The 25,340-nt window shown below is 41.8% G+C and overlaps 1 protein-coding gene across 1 annotated transcript in view; it reads left to right on the forward strand.

Annotated features, from left to right (window-relative positions):
* Positions 1 to 536: 536 nt before the first annotated feature.
* Positions 537 to 25,340, forward strand: part of ZC2HC1A (zinc finger C2HC-type containing 1A) — a 33,524-nt gene continuing 8,720 nt past the window's right edge. The window contains exons 1-8 of the mRNA XM_019544058.1: positions 537 to 564; positions 4,312 to 4,388; positions 5,407 to 5,523; positions 8,199 to 8,334; positions 11,176 to 11,324; positions 12,563 to 12,662; positions 14,928 to 15,036; positions 24,275 to 24,394. Coding sequence (XP_019399603.1) covers positions 537 to 564; positions 4,312 to 4,388; positions 5,407 to 5,523; positions 8,199 to 8,334; positions 11,176 to 11,324; positions 12,563 to 12,662; positions 14,928 to 15,036; positions 24,275 to 24,394 — 836 coding nt within the window. The remainder of the gene's footprint in view (positions 565 to 4,311; positions 4,389 to 5,406; positions 5,524 to 8,198; positions 8,335 to 11,175; positions 11,325 to 12,562; positions 12,663 to 14,927; positions 15,037 to 24,274; positions 24,395 to 25,340) is intronic.

Raw genomic sequence — 25,340 nt, forward strand, 5'->3', positions numbered from 1 at the left:
GGTGGATAAAAATATATTTTTAAAAAATTAAAAAAGCAGATTTTTTTTTTTTAATTTAATCACATTTTTTTCAGATGCTTTTTAAAAAAAATAAACATACAGATAGTTTTAATTTAGGGAATGTTAAAGCTCAACGATAACATGGAATAAGGATTATAACTTCTAATTATATACTGTTTGAGACAGTATATTCATGTAACCTTTTCAGAAGTTTTAAACAGGTCACAACAAGCTATAGACTATATTAGAGGCCCAGTCTCATTCCCAGAGGCTCCTCTGTAGGTTAGTAAAGATTAAAGAAAGCCCTTCTACCCAATGGGGCTTAGTGCTCAGTCTAGAAGATCCCATTAAGCATCTCTGTGGTGCTTAGCTTCAGTTCTCAAACTATGGATTTGTGTCTCCAGAGATCATAGGCAGATAAGGTTCTTTGGGTAAATTTGGTATCTTTTAAATGTTGGAAAAATTGTTCTTCGTAAGCTTTCAGGCAGAAACACCTGTCTTTAGGCATAAGGAGAGTTTGTTGTCTCCAGAGGTTAATGTCCTTGTTAACAGCAGTATATGGAGGTGAGAGATAATGGACCTAATTACCCACCCATCAGCCCTGTTGTCTTTGCAAGTTTGTGTACACAGCAGGACCCAGAAGGCAGCAGGGCAGGCGGGAGAAAAAAAGGAGCGAGGAGGGGTGGAGGAGGAGGTGGAACTAGTACCTACAGCTGGCTCTGTGGACCCTGGTGTAGCTGCTTACAGCCTCCCTGCCACCTGCCCTGAACAGCTAAATCTTGGGCCTGGGGAGATCCTCCTGTCTTCTCCATTGCTGCCCTCCTTCCCCCTCCCCCCTGCATCTTCTTGATGGGCAACTTGCTAGTAATATATAGGATATTACTGTATTTACCCAGACACAAGATGACCCTGAATGTCAGATGACACCACCCCCATAATTAGATTCCACACATGGGGAATGTATACATTTATAAATTTATTATAGTTTTCCACATATGGAATCTAATAATTGGAGGTTCATCTTAAATTATTTTCTCCCCACTACTGCAGGTGGTGGGGGAGGAAGTAAGGGAGCAGGTGGTGGGAGATGGACAGTGATGGAGGCAGTAGGGGCAGGCAGTGAGAGAAGCAGGTAACTTTCCTCCTGTTGTCTGCCCCCCCCCCGCCCCCTCAGGCTGCCCTGATTTCCCTCTTTCCCTGTTCCCACCTTCTCACCCCTTCATGCCACTTCTGCCCCCCTTCTCTTCCCCTTCCCTCAGTTTCTCTCCCCCCTGCCTCCCTCTTTACTTCTGCTCCATGCTGGCATGCTTTGATCCTGCGGCAGCCTGGGGCATGGAACATGGCTCAAGCCTAGCCCCATAGCAGCAACACAGAGCTAGCACTGCTGCTCCAGCCTGGAGAGGGGCGAGGGGAAGAAGCCGTGTGGAGAGTAGGGGTGGGAAATGGGGGCTGCAAGGGAGGAGTGGTGGGTCATGCAGAGGCTGGGGGAGGGGGAAGGTGGCAGCTCTGACTCTGACCCTGACCCCAACTCCTTGATCCCCACTCCCTCTTGCTTGATTGTAAGGCAGGAGCTTTTTCCTCCATGTTAAATGGGAGGGGAGGGGCTTGTCTTCTACTCAAGTAAATTAGTTAATACTGTAACAGCAAAAATAAGCATACTTTATTACTAAGTTCTGAGAGCTTAACACGTTTGGAGGTGTTTACGTATGCTGCATCAGAAGAACAGCATTGAGTGCACTCTGTGATACCCACTGTAGATTGAGTATCCAGGTTGTAAATTAATTTTAAAAGGGTATATTTGCTCATTTTGGGTGAAAGAACTCTGTTAGTTTGCTCCACTCCTCTTCAGTAACAGTTTTTTGTTTTGGAAATTTTCACTGAGCCCTTCTGGCTGTGAGTATTGCCGAACTAAATTTCAAGCCTTCAAAGCTTCTAATTTTGATAGAGGTGGATTTTCATCAAAATAATCACCCTCTTGATTAAGTTTGGAAATAACTAGGTATTTGCAAAAAAAAATTCTTTAAGTTGACTATTCCACTTTTTCAGTCAGGTGATGACCATATCATCTGTTATCCAGGCATGTGGAAAGAGGTTTGATGATGTCCTTCAGAGGGCATCAGGATGTTTTGATTTCCTAATCAGCAGGGTTTTTGTCAGTCCCTGTTGGCACAGATGAGTACCAGTGCCCCCTTTGACAGGGATAGAGGATCCTTTCCCATTTTTCAAGGTTTCTTATTTTTCTTCCCACATGTCCTCTTTCTTACAGAGTCCTTTCAGATGCAGACCTGCAGTGTCGGCATAGTAGATGTCAGGTGGGGAAGACTTTTAAAAAATGCAGGAGAGTCTTCCACTCTGCCATTGCTCAGCTCCTGGTTTATCTGCTGACTGTCTCTCTCCATTCTCTTTCTTCCCCCTTTCCCTTTCTCTCTGCCTCTCCCTCTCCCATTAAAACATTCCTTATGCCTTGCGAACCAGCCATCCCTTTTTTTTAAATCATGCAGTCTAACTGAAGCAGCAAGCTCAGTAGCTATGCTTTCTGGACCATGTTCCGTTTTCTCTTTGAATCAAAGAAAGAGAGCCACATCAGCACGGTGCTTTTCTTTCATACCTATGTTTACAATAGTAGTGTGGCCAACCCCACTGTGTCAAAAATCATGAGACAAACTCTTTAAAAATCAAGAGATTTGGAATGTGTATCATGAAATGCTATTTTGAAGTGTTTGTGTGTGATGGGGGGGTGTTATTTGTGAAGGTTTGGGGTGCTGTGGGTAGGTGTGTGTGGGGGGTTTGGAGCCCAGGGAGGGAGGGTCCCCACACACCCTGGCAAGATGTAGGGAGCTGTGGGTCAGGAGTGAGGGCCAGCAGCTGGGCTGGGGAGGGCTGTGGCTTGGGAATGAGACACACACACGCCCACCTCTGTTGCATGATTTGCCCTGGCCCCAGGCCCCATTCACCCCAGCTCCTACCCCACTCCCTCCTTCACCTTGGGGGCCTCAATCTGCCACCACCACCCCTTCCCCTCCACAGACCTACCAGCTTGGTGCTTTCTACATGCGCCAGAAGAAGAAAATCCTGAGATTTGTTTTCTATATCAGGAGATCATGAGTCAGTTGATTTGAATTGGAAATCGGGAGTCTCATGATTTTTTTTTCTGAGAGTTGGCATTTCTTCAACAGCTCTTCCCCAGTCTGTTTTTATTGTCAGCTTCTCCCTCTGCTTCCAGATGTTGTATCCAGCTTAATCAGAGCAACTTCTTTGACTGCAACTTGGTTTTGATTAACCCTGGGAGCTCGATAGACTCTCATAGTCTTGACTTTTTCTTTAAGTGGGAAACTTGGCATTTGGTCTGGTTTTGACCTCCCTACAAAAAAAATATATAACCCACACCTACTGTTGGACATTGTGATTTACGTCACATCCACCCTTCATAAAGGTTGCTCTTAGGCAGTAGATATTTGGCTGTTACCAGGTAAAAAATACATGGTAGGAAAATGTTCCTAGGAGAAATGTTGCTGGCAAGTAGTTGTTGCTCTTATGAATAGGGATCTATCAAAGTTGAGGAGCCAGGCAGCCATTTGTAGGCTGATTGCGGCACTGACTGCTGTTTTCATGTGCTTATTGCTGTGGGGTTCCCCCACTCCTCTGGCCAAGGGGCCAGGGCTCCACCCTTCACTACTGATGGGCCCCACCCCTCACCACTAGTTGATCAAGAGGGCTGTCTGTGATGCAGTCCCGCCCCTTACCGCTGATTGGCAGAGAGGGGTAGGGCCATGCTGTGGGCAGCCCTCTTAGCCAATCAGTGACAAGGGATGGGGGTGGGGAAAGGCAGATGCTGTCTTGGTTGCTTCCCTTTGCACCAGTGGCTCCCCCTCCCCCCTTTGGGGAGCTAGCAGTGTATTTTTAGTAAGTTTTTTATTTTGTGGACAATGCCAGATTTTGCGGTTTACAAAATTGTGAATTGAGTAGGTTTCTACTTATAAGGTGTTGCCATAAATAAGCATCTGCTGTAATAGCATTGATTATTCTTTCCTTTATTCAGGATTTTTCTAAATTATATGAAACATGGCTATCGGAGTCCACTTGTGTTGCTATGGAAGTCTGGCCCCAACTGGTACAACAGATAAATTGGTATGTTAAATGCAGACATGAAAGCCCTATTTTATGAAACAGAAGGAAACTAGAAGTGGATTAGCATAGATGGGAATTAATTTTCTGACTTAAGCTCCATTATATTTATAGATTGGTTATAGGCCAAAAATTTCTGTATCTATACATATATAATAAATGTGTGTCTTGTTTTACTTCTATTAGAAAATGAACCTACAGTGCAAAGTGGAGACCTATTACCGTGTAAGATTTGTGGAAGGACGTTCTTTGTATTAGCATTGGTGAGTAGCAGTAGCACCTTCCCTGCTGATCCTTTTTTAATAGATTGGACATACTAATCTGAGCATAGTCGAATAATATGATACCTCAGAGATACTGGAGCTAAGCATCTAGGCTTAATTTTTCAAAAGATACTAGGGTTTCCAAGCATTTTGGTTGTTCGGTGTTCAACTTGAAACACTTAAAAGGCTTTTAATTTTTAATTAGACCTTTTCAAAGACATCTCATATTGGGCACCCCCGAGTCAGTTGTTGTTTACTTCCGGTTTTGTAAAGTTTAATACCATTCTGTCCCAGACTGATTAATTGCGAGGTTTATTAGTCTTCCCCAATCTGGTCTACTTTCTAGTGTCATATCTACTTAACTGGGGTTTTGTTGTTGTTTTATTATAACTTGATTTTTATCAAGTTAAAAGTTCAAGGCCTTTATTTGTTACTTTGTCTTTGACCATCATGGCTATAGAATACTTGAAACCTATACATTTAAAAAAATAAATAAAACTGCTTAAACTGATAATACTGGAATACACAACTTAATTTTCCTCCTCGAAACTTTTTTTCTTAACCCATAGTGTTCCTGTGAACCTCAGTGCAAAAAGGAAGATATTAAAGTCTGAGGTGCATATGGAAAATAGGGGCACTCTTGTATTTGAATGCATATATCGAGTATTGGCTTGCACTGTTGATTAGGTAGATGATATTTGCCCAATAAATGCACTTAGTATAAGTAGGTTTAAGAATGTAGGTGAATAAAAATACTTCTTGTGCTACTTTTTCTCCCTGTTTACTTGAATTTGTTTGATTGTTTATGTGCTATTTAAGAAATACATGGGGATTCAATAAGGAAACATTTGTGCCATAAGCATGAACGTGATACTGTCCTTAACTCTAATCCTCTTCTTTCTGGTTGGCTTTTTATTTGCTGATTTAAATAGCTGGAAAGGAGGAATGAAAGAATGCTGTCATTTACATTTCCAAATATAAATGTTGCATACTATGTGTTTCTTTTCTCTTCTGACAGAAAAAACATGTACCTATTTGCCAAAAAACTTCCAGTAAGAGAAGAAAGACATTTGATTCCAGCAGACAGAGGGCAGAAGGAACTGATATTTCTACAGTAAAGCCTCTTAAGCCACGGGTAGGTAAAGCCTTTGTCTATTATAATTTTTAAAGAAAAAACTGTACATATGCATAAAAATATGGTTCACCTAATTTACATCAGTTTTTCAAAGATATAAAGAAGTAACCCCTAGTATTTCAATAAGAAATTAGCTGCTATGATCACTGGAATCAAAATGCTGCAAGAGCAGAAGATAAAGGTGGTAACCAATGTAGCCTGTTTCTTAAATCTGATGTATTAGTGTTATTGTTTTCAAGACTAATACTCTCTTCCAGTGTTATAATCTGTCTCAGTCTTTGTCCCAGACAGAAACAAGTCTTTTGTGACTATCTGCTAAGACCTAATATATGCTGCTATCTCTCTGTTTGTAAAACTGAGACCTGAGCTATGGGACTCATAATCTGATTATTCCAAATGTTGGAACTAGTGCAATTATAACCTCAGTCAAAACTTGTCAAATATACCAGGAACCCAAGAATGTCCTTGTATAGATGGTTGCCTACCCTTTTACTGCGTCTCTTATTAAGGGCTGGAGGGAAAACTCCTTGGTCTTCAGTCCTGCAGGAGTTGGAGAATATACCGATAAATGCACACACTCCATTTAGGAGCACCTTTTACCTGGCTCCTTTTCCCTGAGTTTCAGACTCCTTTTCCTCCTAATGCCACCCCCTGCCCCAAAACTCCATTAAGCCCCATGGGGCTGCAGGAGCTACTCTCTGTTGAGGGGAAAACAGAACCCAGCAGCACAGAAAAGCTTCTCCTACTGGCTATCTACTGTGACTGTCAGCATTTCCAAATGCAAATAGCAAAATGCTCAGAAAGGTTGGTCTGCTGCCTACTTAAACACAGGTATGTTAAAAGTTTTGTCTTTTATAGTTGCTGTGTGTGTGTTTATCTTTTAATTTATTTTTTGAACTGTTCAGGCTGATCCTGAGGTTTTGGGATAAAAGGGAAAAGAAGAACTCTGTTCAGTCTTGAATATTGTTCACACTTACACTTGCCTACCTGCTGATGGATATAAAAATTCATTGCAATTTTTTAGCATTTAATTTTATAGTTTCACAATAACAGCTAACTAACTTGTTTTTTGTAATCAGCATAAATATCTAAGCTGCTGAAGATTAAAGTCTCTCTCTTCACTGTTCTAATAAATTCATGTTTCAGATATATGACCATTATTTGACAATTTTTTACTGGTTAATTGACCTGGTTTTTTGGTTTTTTTGTTTTTTGGAGGGGTGGGGTGTTGGACCAGTCAAATGTCCAACCTAAAAAAAAATTCCATTTGTTTAGAGCCATGATGAGAGCCTTTGTACAAGATCCATTATATCCATTATTCCAGGGTGTTGAATCAGCAGTTTTGACAACATAAAAGTGATGATTCTAGATTGCTGGAGGGGGGCAGCGAGGGGACCCAGCAATGTTCCTTCAAGGTGCTGGTCTTCTTTCCTGAGCAGGTTAGGCACATCCATAATAGGTTTGCCTTAGACAAAATGATGTGTGCACCCAACATAGTGTGACATGGAGGTTACTAAATGCAGCTTGCAGTTGAGTGCAGACTTATCATATACTGGCTCTGGTTTAATGCTAGAAACATAAAAACAGAGGTCCTGCGGATCAAATTTTTATGAAATGCCAGTCATTGCTTGTAAAAACCATTTTGTCTTTGTATTTTTAACACACACATTTTGTGCCATTTTTGTTTAGGGACAGAATAAGATGCTATTCTTTTGTCAAGAGTGTGTTTCTTTGGAAGTACTGAGAAGTTACAACTCGGCCACATGTTCACGTTTGATCAATTAGTATCATGATAAAATAAGGAATAAGCCACAAAGGTATTCCACAAAAAATGTCTAACTTGGACTTGTTCAATTAATGGCATGAGAAATATGTGGCTGGGAGGCCCACCAACTAAGGGGCTCCCAGCCACATGAGTGAACCACCTGTTGCCAGCTCTGCAGCTAATGAGGTTTGCAGTGGCGCTAGCATTTCCTGTGCTGCCGCCCACTCTGCAAGCTCTGCAGAAGACGAGACTTGCAGGGAGGGCAGTGTTCCCAGCTGACGAGGTTCATAGGAGGAGTGAGACAGCAGAGACCTACAGTAGACAAAGGTTGCAGTGGCAGCAGCTTTCCTACACTTTTCTTCCTGTGAGCCCCATAAGTGACAAGCTCATAGGGGAGAAAGGGAGGGGAGCATTCCCTGTACTGCCCAACCTGTGAGGCCTGCAGCTGATGGGGCTTGCAGGGGGGATGATGTGGGGAATGCTATCCCCTCGCAAGACTTGTCAGCTGCAGGGCTCTCAATGGAGGCATTGTGGGGAACACTGACTCCCTGCCCCCCATGAGCCTCATCAGCTTCCAGGGATAGCAGCAGCGGGAGCCAGTACAGAGGGAGACTAGTATTGCAATCCTGGGCTCCCCCTGCATGGGCAATAAGACGTGATAGGATCTGATGCTGGATCCCACAATCATGCATCCTTCTATGTGTGTGCGGCATGTTTGTATAGATCACACATCAGATCCTATCATGCCTTTATCTAAACATCTAAAGGGACCTTGAGAGGCCGAACATCTTTAGGATTAGTTAGGATTAGCGTGTTATGCATTATATGATATTATATGAAATTTGGCATATTTACTGCAGAGTAAAACCCCTAAATCTGTAAAAGCTTTGTTTTTCTGTTGACTTCTTAGCCAGAACCCCCCAAAAAACAATCCAACTGGAGACGAAAGCACGAGGAATTTATAGCAACAATACGAGCAGCCAAAGGCCTTAATTTTAAGGACGGAGGAAAACTTCCTCCACCACCCCCACCTTCATATGATCCCGGTATGTGAAACAAGAACCTTCTTTAGATGTATGTTTTAAAGAATTTGCCATAGTATATGCATTAATGTGATAAGGAATGCACTGCAGTAAGATGCTTATGAAGATGCACATAGAGAGCTGCCATCTGATGTGAGTGATGCTCAGTTGTGATTATTGCTTCTGACTAGCTAAGAAATGCTAAGATCCTATTATTTCTGTTACCTTCTTTTCCATGACCTGTTTTCATGGGTTTTTTTTAAATATGAGAAGCAAGGTATATTGTAATATCTTTTATTGGACCAACCCTATGGTTGGGAGAGCTGTATTATCTAAGAGAGAGTTTTATAGTGTGTGTTTCCTTTTCCAAAAAATCCTAACAATTTAGTATTTCATTAAAAATGTGCTGCTCTATCTTGGTCTAAGAAGACCTAGTTAAAAGATCAAAGGAAAAGTACTTATAACGAGCATTTAATAAATCAGACTATCAGGCATGCTTTCCTTGATAGCTGTTAACAGTCAGGTGAAGAGTTCTAATTTTGTTGGGGGAGGTTTTCTAGCCAAAAAACCCCAAGCAAACTAAAACCTCAAAATAGTTGGCCCAATATCTGGGCTATCTTATTCTCAGATTAAAAAAGTCATGATTGCCTAAAGCAGGAGTTTTCAACCTTTATGGCTCAGTGTACTCCCAGTGGCCAGTTGAGAATGCAGGAGTCCCTCGGCAGCCAGATGAGTGGGGGTCACCCAGCAGCCAGTTGATGGGGTGGGGGATGTCCCCCCTGTGGCTGATCAGCAAGCATGGCAGTGGCAGACATGCTGGTGACAGCACCCTGCTGCCGCCTACCTCCTGAGGCCATCCCAGGTACCCACAGTGGTATGCATACCCCCAGTTGAAAACCCCTGGCCTAAAGTTCTTATCTTCAGTCTTATCTGTTTTAAACTATTGCCTCAATTTCAAGGTAAAAAAAAAATATTCTGGATAACGTGTGTTTTTGTTTTTAAATTTTTTGATTATATAAAATAGCACTGGATGTATCCATGCTTCTTACTGTTGAGCACTCATTTTCACTTTCTTAGGAGGTTATTCTGTTGTTTGTCCATTCTCCATGCCATTGTGAATTAGCCTAACGGGACTGGAAAGCATTTTTGAACCACTTGAGTCTGTCAAGTCTGGAGTGTGCTTTGCTTCATAGAAACATACTGGCACTTTTTGATTAAGTTAATAGAGATAAACCTGCATTCAGCTACTGCAGTGCCACTGGACGATGAGAAGAATATTTCCGTGTCTTGAATAATAGGAGGGACTGCATTCCCATTTGATTAAGATAGTTATGAAAACAATGTGGGGTACAAATTGTCTCCATTGCATTCCTTAAAGATGCCTATATAGCACTTGGGCTTCTTTTTTTTCCCTTTGATTCAGGTGTGGACAGATGTTCACTTATCACAATATGATTTACGCTGGGATTTATATCTATATAAATTATACAGGAATCAAGAACAGATAAACATGTAGCTATTACTGCATGTTGCCTCCAGGTGACTGGAAAATGAGTAGTACAGGTGTTGGCAACATTTTGGGCAGAGTTCCAAAAACACCTGCAACTTCGACTTGTAAGATGCTGGTGTGTCAAGGTGGGATAGTGGAGGAGCCATGAGTAACCTGATCTTTGTGGCACTGCAGCCCTGGTCTCTTCCTGCTGTCTGCTCCAAGGCACCTGTGCACCCACCAGCAGCAACGATCTGGTTTGGGGCTCCACGAACTCTGCTGCTGCTACTTGTAGGCTCCCGGCTACCTGCCAGCCAGCCCAGGCTCTAGTTGGGCCCCTGATGCCCAATGTGCTGCTCACAGGTGGTGGGGAGGCTGCAAGCAGCTGTACCAGGATCCGCAGAGCCCTGGCCTAGCTCAAAACCAGTGGTGGGTATACATGTGCCTTGAGGTAGACGGTAGGGAAGAAGCTGGGGCTACACTGCCACAACAAGGATCAGGCCCCTTGTGGCTCCCCTGCCATCTGCCCCGAGGTGCGCATGCGAAACAATGTCTTTCTGTGCCACACTGTGGTATGTGTGCCTGGGGTTGCCTACCCCTGAGGGTAGTACCTTGTTTGCATTGAGAGATGAGCTACCCCAGGATGGAAGTGGGTAGATAAGACTTGAATCAATATAGTCTAGACTAGCAGAGTCTGACCCCTCATTCTTTCAGGGGTAATTCTGCATAGCCTTGGGTAAAGTTAACTCAATTTTAGAGGCTTGCATCGTTGACTGCTTTTTTCTTTTCTTCTTTTACACCAGGATAATACTGATTATATTAGTTAAAATGTCTTGTCTGACTAGATACTCCATTTTATTTGCTACATAGGCAAAACTTTTTTCATTGCCTTCAATAAGAACAGTTGATAGTCAGTATTAGTCTGAAAACCATCAGTGACAACTTAGTTTGTATATCTTATATACTCGCAGTAATGTAGGGTGTTTGAAAAATGTAATTGAACAGAGTTCTACTGCTCTGTTCAGTCCTTTCTCTTCTCATTGTCTCTGTAGTAGTTCAGCTCTCTGCTCTACTCTTTCTCAGACATTTTGGCCACCTTTCCTCCTGCCTGGACTCTCAGAATTGTTTTGTTGCAGCCTGACTTGCACTGCTTCCCACTCGCAGCCTTCCTTTTGGCCATTATGGATTGGATGAGAAGCTTGTCTTTTTTTTTGATTTGCCAGACCTTTGGCTGTTAGGATTTACCTCAAATCTATATTTCTATTGTTATCTTTGAGGACCTTAATTTCCTCTAGCGTGTCTGTTTTATATAGTTTCGTAAAATCAGTCATTGTCATCTCCACTTGTTTAATGCTCCGTTTTTTTACTTTTTTAAGATTACATTCAATGCCCATATTGCCAGAGAAGATTTAATGAAAATGCAGCTGACAGACACATCAGTTTCTGCAAGGAACAAGCAGCACGTATTACAAACAAAGGAAAAGTGTCTATTGATGCAAAAGGGAAACTGCCTACTCGAACACAGGTGAATTTCAATATTTTCCTTCCTTTGAATTATACCTCTGTGATAAAGGCAAATCAGTTAGTTATTTTAGTAGCTTTGTAAAATGTTTCAGTGAGTTAATTAATACAACTGAAAAATAAAAGGGGGAGGGTGGAAATTGAGACCGAGACGTAAGGAAGGAGTATGTGTATTCAGCTGAGAGCTGAATGATAAAGGTGCAGGAAGATAGTTTCAGTAGCAGAAAAGAAAGCCCTTTTATAAACTGACGTAAGACTATGGGAAATGACAGCAAAGGTAATGCTAAATGGAAGACAACATCAGGATGCATGCAGGGAAACTATTGGTAAAGTAAGTTAAAATAATTTTACAGAACTTCTTAGCAACAACAAACACAATTTTATTTTGAACTGGACTTTGAACAAAATTTTGATCTGGATCTTGAAGCGATTGAGGAGCAAGTGTTATTACCACAGTTTGATAGTTGTGAATACCTCAGATGATGAGAATCGGGAACCTCTGGTTTTCACGTGCAAAATACAGGAGTAGATGTGAGGTGTATGTTCTCATAGTTAAACTGAGAACGATTCTAATAAAAGTTCAGGAAGGGAAGTAACTTGGATACCCAACGATGCAGCGATGATGGTTGACAGATTTCTAGAACTAAGCTGGAGGAGAAAAAATTATGCAAGATATGGCACAGAAAGCAATGTGTGAGAGAGCACATCAATTCTGTTCTCTTTTTTCTTTTTGTTTTGGTAGTACTTTTACTATAGTGGCTAAAACATTTTAACTTATGGCAAAATGGGCACAAACAAAAAGAGTTGACATCATGAAGGTGATTAATCATGGAGTCTCTACTTAAATTGGCTGAAAGTGCTGCTGTGTGAATGGGGTTTGAAATGAAGAAAGAATGCTACTTCTGTGAGAGGAAAATTTCAGTGATGGAGAAGTAACATTAAACTCAAGAGAAGACCAGTAAGAGAGAGTAGTAATGGTAGATTTTAGTTAGGTGGGAAGATATACTGGGATGAAGTTGAAATGTTTCTGCTCATCAGGATTTTTTACCTTTGTCTAGCATTCCCCATTACTGTACAGAGTAGAGGGAATAATTTGTAATATTTGACAAAAAGCAAATGGAACTGCTGATTGGTCTTGGGAGATGGCATGGAAAGACACATTAACCATCTTACTTTGTTTATCTCTTTAAGGAAGTTGTACAATTTTAAATTTAAATTATTTTTTTGTATCCATTATTACAGTACAAACCTGCAGCAGTTAAAAAAGCAACTTCTGTAACATCCGCACCATCAGTATCATCACGCTTACCACAACCAAGTAGTGTTAGCAAAACTGTTGCAGGTATGGAGTTATGTTATGAATTATGCATTGACTCTCTAAATAATTGATTTCAAACTATAAAATAGTGTAATAGCATAGCAAACTGTACACAGTGGTACACTGGAATAAATTTGTGAAATAAAAGCTTTATCTTAGAAATGCACAGTGTCTCACAAGTGAGTTAACTAGCTGTGGCTTTTACTGGCTCACAGCTTCCAGTAACACATACCATATTTACTCGCATACCATATGCACCTTTCTTTCACGCATGCACCATGATTCAGAAGGATCAGTGGTTGCCTACTACATGCACCTTTCCACAAAAATCAGCCCTCCAAAACTGAAGTGCATGTCTTAGGTGGGGAAGCTATTTTCTTCATTGGAATAGAAGCAATATGGAATAGAGAACCATCTCATGAATGCCAGTATGGCTGCCATTTTTCCCTTGATTCAGAAACTGCATGGGTAGAGTCCACTGTTTAATCCTTTCACATTGGCTGAAGAGCCAGTGAGCTGGCTGAGGGTGAGTGAGCTGCTGCGTGCAGTCTGTAATGTGTTGATGAAGCTTGCGATATGGAAACAACAGCTTGTTATTTACAGTAAAGGAGTAAAAGTCTTGCTAGTCCCCTTACAAGGGTCTTCTTCCTAGTCTTATTGGTGTCCTGCCATGCCAAAAACTTCCTACTGCCTCACCTAAACTATATTCTGGGATGCCACACTTCCTGAACACCTTTTTCTAGGAGGACTTAACTCTGTTACAAAGTCAGCCATGACTTATAAAAAAATCTTTCTTCCCACATTTGCCTTCCAAAAACAAGGTGCACATTTTATTGGGTTGGGGGTGGGGTTATTGGAGAAAATGTATTGTTTGTTTGTTTTTTCTAATCTAATGCCTTTGGTTATATATTTTACTAAGTACATATGTTTATTGCATTGGTACTTGCAAAACAAAAGGTAGGGGTCTTGCCACATTTGGGCCCAAACTCTCAAGCACTTGTAATTAAACATCTTTTTATGGTTGGCATCTATCTGAATTGGTTCTTCTATGAGTTGGGTAGTACAATAGTGCCCAGATTATTTCTTTGCTTGTTTATTTTTAAAAATAAATGTTCATATATTGACAAGCAGTTAAAAATATAATATAAAGCAAATTGTGTCACTTTTGGGCTCTATTTTGATTTCATATATCTCCATGAAATGCTTTATTGTAGGGGTACACTAATTAAAAAAAATATTCTCAGCTAACACTGATAGCCAATGACTAAACAACTGATGGTGATCCAATAACCAATATTTAGTAATAGTGCAAGTCATTTTAAACTACTGCTATAGATCTTATTTTTGTTTGTTTTGCATTTATTGCACACGTGCCTCCTGCCTGCTCTGGCCCTCTGAGGAAGGTGGTGACTGCCTTATTCTCATGCATGTAGCCCCCTGGTCCACAGCTTCTAACTACAGCCCTGCTCCCTGTGCAGCCTGTGCTGCCATCCCAGGTGGGCAGGGTGGACCCTCGTGCAGGTAGCAGTGCTGGGTGCATTTGGAGCCCCAGAGTATGCTGTTACCTCAGTTCCAACAGGCTCTGTGTAGCCAGGCTCCCGCAGCTGCTGGGGAAAAAGCTGCTTTTGCAAAGGTGCCCAGCGGAGCAGAATGTCCCTCACGTGGCACCTTACCCCATCTGCACGCAGCGCAATATCTCCGTGGCAGCCATGGCGCTCGGGCCTCTAGTGCATGCACAGTGTTGCCATGGTACTGGCGACAGCAGCAGCAGCAGCTGGTAATGATCCTTTTGCTGCTGAATGCAGCGCCCTGTGCTCCCTTCCTCTCCTGCTGCTCAGCAGGACCTTTAGTCTGCCATGGGCTCTGGCTGGCAGCAGGGTGTAGGGACCAGGCTACGCTTGCCAGGCTGCTCCATGCACATGGTCATAATTTATCAGCTATAATGACCCAAAAAAGCCAATAGTCAATAATATCTCTTTTTTCTTTTTATCAGTGCCGATGCAATAGCCAACCAGTATATCAGCGCACCCCTACTTCATTGCAGTTATGCAGGCTCGTGCTTTATAGCATTTTTGCCCCCAACATAAGAAAGTGCCAACACACATCTCTTGTTTTAGAATAGAACTTATGCCACTAGGCTTTGGTTCTTCCTGCCCCCACACACAGATTATTTTTGCTGATGTGTCATAGTCAGGTAATTGTTTTACAGAGGATTGAATTTATTAATATTAAAGTGCACTATTGTTATAAATGCTAGCAAAATCTCATAGTTTTGCCTTTAATTGTAAGCTACACCTACAAGTAAAGGATTATCTTCACCTGGGTCCACTGGAAGCAAAATTCAGACGTTGTCTCCTGCTCATAAAAACTCATTGGGTGTTACAAACTCACAAGGAAGGTAAGTCCACATTTTGTATTTGTCATGTTGTGCCTGTTCACTTTTTAAAGTAACTACTCTTGCTAATGCTTATAGACATGTAATGGACCAAATTCGTCTTTGATTTAACTCTGCCCTTTTTTTCCCCCCAGATGAAACAAGGACCAATTTTGTTCTGTCTGTGTTTTATAGGCAGCCATAATTACAGTGGAGGGAGGAGTGAGTTAAAGGGACATCAAGATAATTAAAGAGGCATTTGTTGATTAAAAAAAAAAGAACATAGTTAAGAAAGCAGAACTGCCTGGGGATTCACTCTTTTCCCACCATTTCTGTTGCTCCTTGTTCTTACTGTGTTCCTTTTGCAGCCTTTCCTGCCTCCCCCCAAACCCTCTCCAGCAGTTGGGTTGATCTGCCTCTTTCCTTCTGATAGCTTTATATAGTTCAGGGAACAAGGTGGATATCTGTATACAAGGAATAAGGAGGATGAGAGAGCCAGAAGTCAATGTCTAAAAAGTAAGGTTAATGGAAAGCAGTTGGAGGGTAAGATAAATGACAGTAACATGGCAGAAAAAAATCTGATGCATTGTTGATCAAAAGAAAAGAGAGTGGGAAGAGGGATAAGGGATGAGCTGGAAGCAAAAGGAACAAGAGAGAAGCCTAGGACCCCCACCACAGTGTGATCCAGAGAGGGAGCATGAGAGAAGAGGATGGATGTAGTATCAGACAAAAGATTATCTGGAAAAGACAGGAACTTGGAGGTACTTGTACAAAATAGCTATTGCACAATAAGCTCCAAGTAATGATAAAGTTAGACCTTGAAAATGTGTACTAATTTTAGAGATGGATGTTATCAGGTTTTAATTTGTATATGTAGCAGGGTCTTCCATGCAGCTGAGATCCTTGTTCACTTTGCCCAGCGTGAAATGCCCAAGTCCTGGGGATTGTGGCTGCCATGATCACCATGGCTCGGGGGTGCATGAAACCCCCAGCCGATGTGGGATCTCAGTCCCCCATGCATAGCTGGGAGTGAGAGACCCTGCAGCTGACAGGGCTTCCAGTCCCAGTTGAGCGTCAAGTGCAGCCAGAGCTAAGAGCCCAGCATCTGACGGGGCTCCTGGGCCTGGCTGCACCTTGCGTGATGTGGGTCAGAGCTAGGGCCAGGAGCTCTGTCAGTTGTGGGGCTCTCAGCTCCCACTGTGCATGACGTGGAGCCGGGGCCCAGAGCCCTATCAGTAGTGGGGTCTTTTGGTCCTGGCTGTGCATGGCCCTTGGTGGCTGGGAGCCTGCTTTTTGCCAGTTCAGGGAGAGCCCAGGATCAAGCTCCTCCTACACAATTGGATCTAATGTTCAATCCTACAATCGTATCTCCTGCCATGCATGTATAGCATGGCAGGAGGCATGATTATGTGGATCATCCATTTAGATCCAGTTGCACCTTTACCTGCATGTATACAAGAGGCCTCAGAGAGAAAAAAAGTAAGAGGAAGGTAGTGGGTATAGAAAAGGAAAGGTGATGCAAGTGACTTTGGGGGTGGAGGAAGAGTCAAAGCCAAGGTTGACAAATGTCACTGTAGGGTTTGAGGAGATTGGGATAAGGACCTAGTTCTTTGTCAGCAGGAAGAAGTGGGAAGTTTTGGTTGAAGGCAACAGGAGTAAAGAGACATTTTGGGAACTGTAGAGGGATGAATGTAAACAGGAAAGAAATTAAACCAATGGTAGGAAAGATTGAAGCGGGGGAAGAGAATTGCTGTTAGGATGCAGAAATAGGGTCCTAGTGAGAGCTGTGGGTGAGTGGCAGATTGACAAAATTATCCCCCCCAAAATTTCAGATCTAACATGGACTATATGAGTCCTGTTTTGTAGAAAAGGTTCCCTAGTTACAGTCCTCAGTGGTTTGATAGGGAAGGTCTGCCTCTTTCCTTCAGTCCTTTAGGAAATTTAGGAACCATAGAAACACTATTTAGTGCATGGCATGAACCTGATCTGGGGAGGAATTGGAGTATTATGGTGAAGGTGACTGTGCTCTCTGAAGACCCTCACACCCTTAACTCAGTTGTTGCAGAAGGCCAGGTAGAGATGCATCTTACAGACTAACTGAATCAAAGAACTGCAAGCTTTAATAAGGCTTTTAACCAATGCTATGAAAGGTCATTCAGAGAGGAGGCTACCAAGTAAAAGTAATGATTTGAAGTGGAGGGTGCTAGGTGGATGAGGTAGGAAGAAAAAGAAGGGTCTCATGAGTGAAGCTGTTAAAAGCATCCTCTTCCTATGCAGGCAGGAGCTTTCTGCCCACACTCCCCTGCCTCACACGCAGGGCAGTCCCCTAGCATCTTTCCCAAGCCTACAACTTCTCTTTCCCACACAGGGACTGTGGCTGTCCCCAGAACCCCCAAAATATTCTCTCCTCCCAACAAATGCACTGTTTTATTCAAAAGAACCACAACATGGAAAAACTTGAAGGTCCCAGTCTCTGTCACTGCCCCAAGACAATGCCAAATGGCACACTTGAGCATCACCTTTCAGTGTTGCTCTATCCCACTGGTGCTCAACCCAAGGATGCCTGCTGGCTGTGTAGGCGCTGCAGGCCAGCCAAGTCCTCTCTGGCTCCAGTGGTCATGATGTTGCCAAAAACAACTTATTCCCTTGTTGTTTTGTTATAGAAAATATATATGCAGTGAAACATTAATACAATGGCCATTACGTAGAAAAGTGCCGTGCTGCTCTGTTTTTCGCTTTTATACCTTACAGGATGAGCAGTCAGGCATGCTTGATGCTTGAGTCACTGACCTCAGTGTAACTGCTCTAAGGCAGGCCTATCTAACTGGTGGCCTGTGGGCAGAATCCAACCTGTGAGGGGTTAAAGTGTGCCCCATGAACTCATACCCTAAAACAATTATACCGATGACTTCTGCTGCTATGGCAGTGGCCCAAGCCTCTGGAGCAAGACAGCGTGGCAGGAAGGGGCCTAGGAAGTCCACTGCTCATGTAGCAACAAGGCAGTGGGGTGGGGGCCATGCCATTTGCATAGTGGCATGGGGGGGCATGCTCATCTGCACATTGGCAGCAGTGGGAAACCTTGTGCTGCTTGCTTAGCAGCAGCAGCGGAATTGGGTGGTTGACCACACAATAATGGCGGTAAGTGGGTTCATGCAGTGGTGGGTGAGAATGAGCTCAGACTGCTCCCATGTGGGAGAGAGGGGTGCTCATTCTGCTCACACAGCTAGGTGGCTGTGCATGGCAGCGGTCCCTGGAGCCCACAGGGTGTGTGGCCCCCATGGTGTGTAACCTGGAATCTACAACTGGTGTGCTGTGCAGCCTCTGGGTGCTCTGAAATTGGACGTCCCTGCTCTAAGAAGTTTCATCCCCCTCCTCTCCCCCGAATTGCTGCTAAACCAGTTCATGAACATGACAGTTTGGGGGAGTGATTTCAAGCAGTAGGTTTCAAAAGAAGCATAAGAGGATCTCATCTGATCCTTTTTAAACGTTGAAAAGTTGTTCATTAACTTGGCCAAATTCCAGCTTGAATCATTGTATTCTAACCAAATGACTCCAGAATCTTCATTTATGCAAAGTATTCTTCGCTTCCTATGGCTAGCTGTAGTATAGGATTCCAGTGTACTGTTAAACAGCGGATATCTTCCATTTCTTTATTAGATAAAATAGTCCCAGAACCAGTACAAAGATAGCATGAGGCTTAATTCATTCACTGCAATAAAGTATTGTGGTTCCTTAGGCAGAAGATAGGGCAGTATGGTACCTTAGAGACTAACTGGTTCAGAAAGGAAGAGTTTAAACAACAGCCTGCTTCAATCAGATAACATCTGACAAAGGTTGTTGCCTAAAAAGCTCATGCCTCTCTGAGGTGCCACCCTACCCTACTTTCTGCCTGATACAGCTAACCACTTCAGGTGAAAGACATCATGGAAATATATGATTGTAGCACTTATCTAGACAGCCTACCTGTTACTATTAGAGTTATAGAATGTATTCTCTGTTATGGTTATTAGTAGGCAAAGAAATCAGGAAGTTGTGTGCATAGACAGGTGAAAATGTTTAAATCCTACAAGATGTAGCCTTTGTACTAACCTCTAGGTGGCACTCCTTTACTGCTGCCTGGCACATGTAAAAAGAATTGGTGGGAAGATAAAGTTCTTAGCTACAACTGGTTTAAAAGTGATTTCTAAAATGAATGGTTGCTTTTATAATGGTATATAATTCTAGAATAAGAAAATGTAATTAAATTTTATGCCAGTATAGTATGTAATATATAGTGCAAACTTTTTTTTTTATTTCAACAACACCACAATTACATTTTATGAAACCTATTAAGTCCTCTCATTTGCACTCTCATTCCTCTGTCTTATCAAATGAAAAAACAAAATCTAGGACATCTAGCATCTACTGATGGTACTGTTAGTGTCAGGTACACACCACAGGCAAATGAAAATGGTTCAGTTAAGCTAGGTACAAACAGTCAAAAAGCCCAAGGCTAAATTGATTCAGTCTTTTCAGGTCGGTTTAAGCTGCACAGATTAAATTGAACCTTTGCTTCAGGAAAAGCAGCCACATGCCTGCAATGGCTCAGGCCAGAAGCCAGGGGGTGCTAGAGCATGGTTCTGTGGCTATGTATTCACTTCCTCAGGGACAGCAGGAAGAGGTCTCAGAGAGTTTCAGTCCAGAATTACAGCAGTAGGACTCTGCAGGATATCATTGCATCTTCCTGCTTCCAGATGCCTCTGGGATTTGTAGTCCACAGTTGTAGCCAGCAGTAAGTTTGAATGGGGGAAGGGGTGTTTAAACCCTTCCCTGACCCCATACCCCAGCCAGAATTTGCCAGGGGAGTGGGGACAGTCCCTGCTTGTAGACTGTGCTGCATTCCCCCCCAGCAGGGGATGCATTCCTGCCCTTACCTCCCCTTCGACTCCATTGTTAGGTAGCCCTCACTGCTCTAGCTAGGGAGCAGAAGGGCAGAGCCAACCCTGGTTTTTGGAGCAGACAGCCCAGCCCAGGGCTGGAAAGCATGCTGGTATGCTGGGGGACTGTGATTTAAGTTGAACCAGGAAGCGGTCTGGCACAGAAGTTTCATAAGCCAGTTTGATCCAAATCAGTTAAGCTTAATATTACATTCAACCAGGTTTACCTCTGCCAGGCTCAGCTATTTTGAAACTGGTTTTTGTGCACTGAGCATCTGTTCTGTTACAGGTTTAAACCAGTTTCTGATCACTTAAACCAGTTCATGTGTAACTTCTGTGCCTAGCCTTATTGACAATACTATGGCAGTTAAAACAGAAATTATCTTTCTGATTAAGCCAAAAGAAACCCCAAGAACTATTTTGTAAATTTCAACAAAATAGTAACATAAGTATCCTTTATGAACTCTTGGAAAGCGAATGGAACACTAAAAGAATAGGAGGAAAGATGGGGTGAAATCTTGGCTTTTTCGCAGTTAATAGCTAAACTCCAATTTATTCTGGTACTGCTATTTAGGAATTGGGGAATGGAAAACTGACCTTAAGTAAGCAATAGTTGGCTTCAGATTTTGATAGTAAATCAGGCTATCAAGGCTCCAGCAAACATTTTGAAGCAGTGTTAAGTAGTTCTTTCTTGTTTCTAATCTCTTTCTGTTAAGAAGAGATTTCTAGTAAGCTGCCAAGAATAATTGTATATCTTGTAGGAGAAATTTGGTTGGTTCAAGATCGTCATACTGCCTTGGGCCACATCCACACAAGCAGAAACATGCGATCTGAGGCATCTCAAAGCCTTTGGAGGCACTGCAAAACACACATTGCGTCCTTTTGCTGTTTTACATATTTGCAGTGCAGCAGCAAAATTAGATACCCAGAAATCCCTGTGTATTTAAAATATATATATATATATAGGGGAAAAATGTGGAATGGTATATGTGGCAGCAGCCTGCACCGCCAGAAACTAGAGCTTGGCCAACTAGAGCTGTTTCAGCTGCCGGCCAGGCTCCATGTGCCCAGATCACTGCCACCAAGACCCCAGGTAAGGCTGCTGTGGCCAGCCCCCTACTCCACTTGGGGCAATTTGCTGCACATCAGACTGCATGGAGGGGCATGCCCGGGGACAAATAGCCATGGCACAAATATATCCCTGGGGAAATGCACATTCCTGCTCATGTAGATGTGGCTAAAGTGTTCAAAATGTTTTGATTTGTAGTTACAGTTGTGGTTTTCAGGATGATAAAATAAAAGCTTACTAGCAGACTTAAAATTTCCATTTTGTCTGAGAAATCATTTGATCTCTCTGCTGCTAGTAGTAAAAGGCATATTTTCTTGGGGTAATGTCTGATATTTTCAATGGTCAGACTCTCTTGTGACAAATGCACTGATTCTGAACAAAACATTTAATCAGTATCAGAAATGCCTTCACAAGTAATCTTGATGTATTCCTTTGGCTTCCCTTCTCCCTCCCACTCCCCACAACAATATATTTAGTATTTAAAAATACATCCTTAAAGTTTAATTCCTTCCATGCAAACTTGAGAGATGTTATACAGTTGTGTGTAGTGAATACAACTTTGACCACACTTAGCTCAGATTCTTACTCAGAAATTAAAGGGTTCAATCAGCTTGGATTTTTAAAGTCGCTTTTATTAAACAGGGGACTATCAAGTTAGAAGTAGGAAAGATTATATTCTGTCTTGATATTTAAGCACAGGTGCAGCTGCTGCTGGGCTACTCTGTCCTGTTCACCAACCTACAAAGACTGGCCATTTATTGGGGGCAGGTCACAGAAGAACCATGAGAGCGATTAAAGGATTAGAATATGTGATTTAGGCCCCCTGTTAACAGTACAGGTCTTGCACCATTAACTGGTTAATTGCATAATTGAGACCTGTTACAGGTGCAAAGTGCCTATTGTGCCATAAAAGGATCCAACCAACTATACAGTTAGACCTCAAATATATGTACTGATTTTATAGCTGGCTGCTATCCAGCTTTAATTTCCATGTGTAGCAGGATCTCCCATATGACTGGGAGCCTCATCAGCTGACCAGGCTCCCAGCCGCAGCGGGCAGCACCATGCAGAGCTGAGGCTGGGAGTCCTGGACTGAGCAGACTCAGCCCCAGCAGCAGTAGACTCGGGGTTCCAGCAGTGCCTCACGGCTGTCGGAGCCCAGAGTTCCCACAGTTGTGGACCTTGGGGGTCCCAGCAGATGCCCCTCCGGTGCTGTGACCCAGAGTCCACAGCTGTGGAGTTCTGGGTCCTAGCAGCTGTAGGGTTCTGCTTTAGTCTTCCAGCCCTGAGGGTGTGTGGAGCCTCCCACAGCTTGGAGATCAGAGCAGCTATGGTCTCCCACCCCGGGCGGCACTTCGTGAACCTTTGGCGCTCCAGCTGGGAGGCTGTAGCAGCTGTGTCCCCCAGCTGTAGGGGGGTGTGGGGCTCCTCCATGGCTGGGAGCCCTTCAGCTGCTTTTTGCTGGTGCAGAGAAACCCTGATGGGATCCCCCTGGCAGTTAGGTGTGATGGGATCTAATGCATGTTATCACAATCATGCCTCCCGCCATGCACATGCACATATGGCATGTCAGGAGGTGCAATTGTGGGGACTGCACACTGAATCCATCGTGCCTTTATCTGCATATATGGAGGTGCTCTAAAAGTGAATAATCAAGGAGCTTAGTCTGTATAATTCTAACAAAGAAATAGGCTGGTTCAAAAAAGAGTTAAATTTTTAATTCCTGCTTGAACTGGATGTTATAGAGGCAATCAAAATAATATTTGTTAGAGAGGTTTACAAGATAAATAACCAGTTATTGAAAGCCAAAAAAAACACTTGAAGGTGTTTTGAGGAATTAAGAGTTTATGAAGTTATTGCTGTGATTACATTGATATGCCATGAATGGTGTTAATTAATGGCCTGTGACAGGAATGTAGAAAATTCTGTGAGTTGTTTGGTTTTTTTAATGAATCAATTCCCCTTTTCTCTAAAGAAGTTTTAAAAAAACATTCTGCTGCCTTATTCTCAGGCTTTCTGTTAACATCCTTTTGGGGCACTGGAGAAAAGCATATGCCAGCTTCTGTTGTTAAAATTATTCAGGTATTTTCATTTTAAAGGGCACGTTTCAAATGCCTGTGTAACTTTACAAGTATTACTATCATTAGTATTATCATTTATTAAATATATATTTAATAATCAACATTTGTTATTAGTTACACAGGTATTTGAAATGTGTCCCTTAAAGTAAAAAAATGCCTGTGTAATTTTTAATAACAGAAGCTGATATATATGCTATATAAATACTTCCTCCCCTTGCCTCTCCTCATCTTTTTTCCTTTTTAATTTCAGTCAGATAAACTTGTTTTTTCATGAGAATTATCTGTCTTTAGATTTGGCTGCAACTGTTCTAGCCAATTTTTAGAATAACTAGTAGAAAGCAGATTAATCTGTGAAAGATGACAGAATCTTAATGTTTTTTCTAAAACATACTCCTGAGATGTCAAGGGAGCCTTTTTCTGGTCTGTTATGTGTTAAGTTGCAATTTTTTTTAAGTATGGGTTTTGTAACACAATCTCTTAACATTCTGCTAAGCTTCTGGAAATTAATATGTAGCTAAAAAGAAATAAGTAATGACTGTTTCTTAGTAATGTTCTCTACTTAAATCTTAAATATTCCAGTCTTCAGAGTTTTGATTGGGAAAGCAGGAGGCCTCACTCAGATTTACTCAGATTTCCTCTTTCCTATGAGAAGGAGGAAAATGGAAAAAAGAATTGTGCTCTTATATTTTTAGAAGGGAAATGGAAAACAACACTTCTTCCTTATCCTTCAGTCCACCATTATCTGAAAAATATTATTTACTGTTTCGTCTACTTTCAGTATCACTTTCTTAGTTAACTTTGTTTGAATTCTGCCCATAAGCCCACTTGTGGTTAATTGTTTCTAAAAAGGAATGTTACTGTAGTCATAATAAACTGAGCTTTATAGTTTTATATAATGTTAAAATAGTCTAAGTTAGGATGAGCTAACATTGATGTAGTGTCTGCACAACTGTAATAGAGACTGTAGTGTTTGATACTTGTGAAAAAGCAGAAAATGATGTCCTGAAGCTCATTTGTTCCTTGAAAGTTTGAGGTCTCTAGCTGTAACCAATACGATTAATTACATTTGAATAAGAATTGCAGTTCTATTGAGCAAGACAAATGTTTAATTGTGACTGTTTCTTTGAAATACTTGCAATATTTTAAATGGCAAACTAGCCAACTCCTTATGGGTACACCTTTATATATTTTGATAGTAAGATGGACAAGTTAGGCCCACCACTGCGAACTGGAAGAGATGTGCAAAGGTTGTATGACAGTGATACAAAAACAGACAGTGCCATCAAAAGACCAAATGAGTTGTTGCCCATTAACAAGTAAGTATTGCAAATCAGTGTGGCATGCCTGTTTTTTGGAGATGTTTTCTAAAGGGTTAGAAAATTAAAAATGAATTTTGACTTTTGGAGTATACCAAACCTCATTATGAACTTTTTAAATAACTGTCTGCTGATGGACCAAATCCTACTGTTTTATGGGAGAAAGGACCTGAATAAGTAACTTGTTCTATTGTTTACATAAATTTGCCTGCTGTAAATTTTACAGGAAATAAAAACATTTTACTGGGAGGAAAATGGCTATTTCTTAGGCTTGACTTCAGAGGCCTTCTCTGTTAACATTTTCTTCCTCTTTATTTCAAACTAAATATAATAAGTTATTTCATGTTAGCAATGCTGACAAAAAGCTTCTTCTATAGTAAGCATTTAAACATGGAGAACAAAGCAGAGATAAACATATTCTTGCTAGATAGCTGTTATTTTTAAGTCAGTTGAAAATTTAGTATTTACTTATCACTATCTGAAAAGAAATATGTGAAACAGTATTTCCATATCTTTAAGTAAGAAATGGATGCAATGACTCGGTTATCATTAATTGATAAGGAAAAATGTTGACTTTTAAATGGCAATTTGTTGGGGACATGCACAAAAGTAGTAATTATGCCTCAAAAAATATTTTTCAGGTTTAATTATTCTCACAGATTCTGTTTTTTGTTCCCAGAGAGCTGCTCTAACTAAAATGCAGCAGCATCACATGTATTAATCCCATGCATATTTAAAAATGTCTGTGGGATGCTTTAACTAAAGCTCATTCAACAGACTTTAATTAAAGCACACCAGTGGCCTTTTTTAAACCCATGGGAACTTATATGTGTGATGCTGCAATGATGCTAGACTATTCTAACTAGAACATGGAACAGGCTGGATTTTAAACGAGTCTGCTCCAACACGCCTCAATCTGCCCCCCTCCCCCACATTCCTTCCCCCA

Source organism: Crocodylus porosus, unplaced genomic scaffold (assembly GCF_001723895.1).
Source record: "Crocodylus porosus isolate Cpor-Errol unplaced genomic scaffold, CroPor_comp1, whole genome shotgun sequence".
NCBI classification, from domain to species: domain Eukaryota; kingdom Metazoa; phylum Chordata; order Crocodylia; family Crocodylidae; genus Crocodylus; species Crocodylus porosus.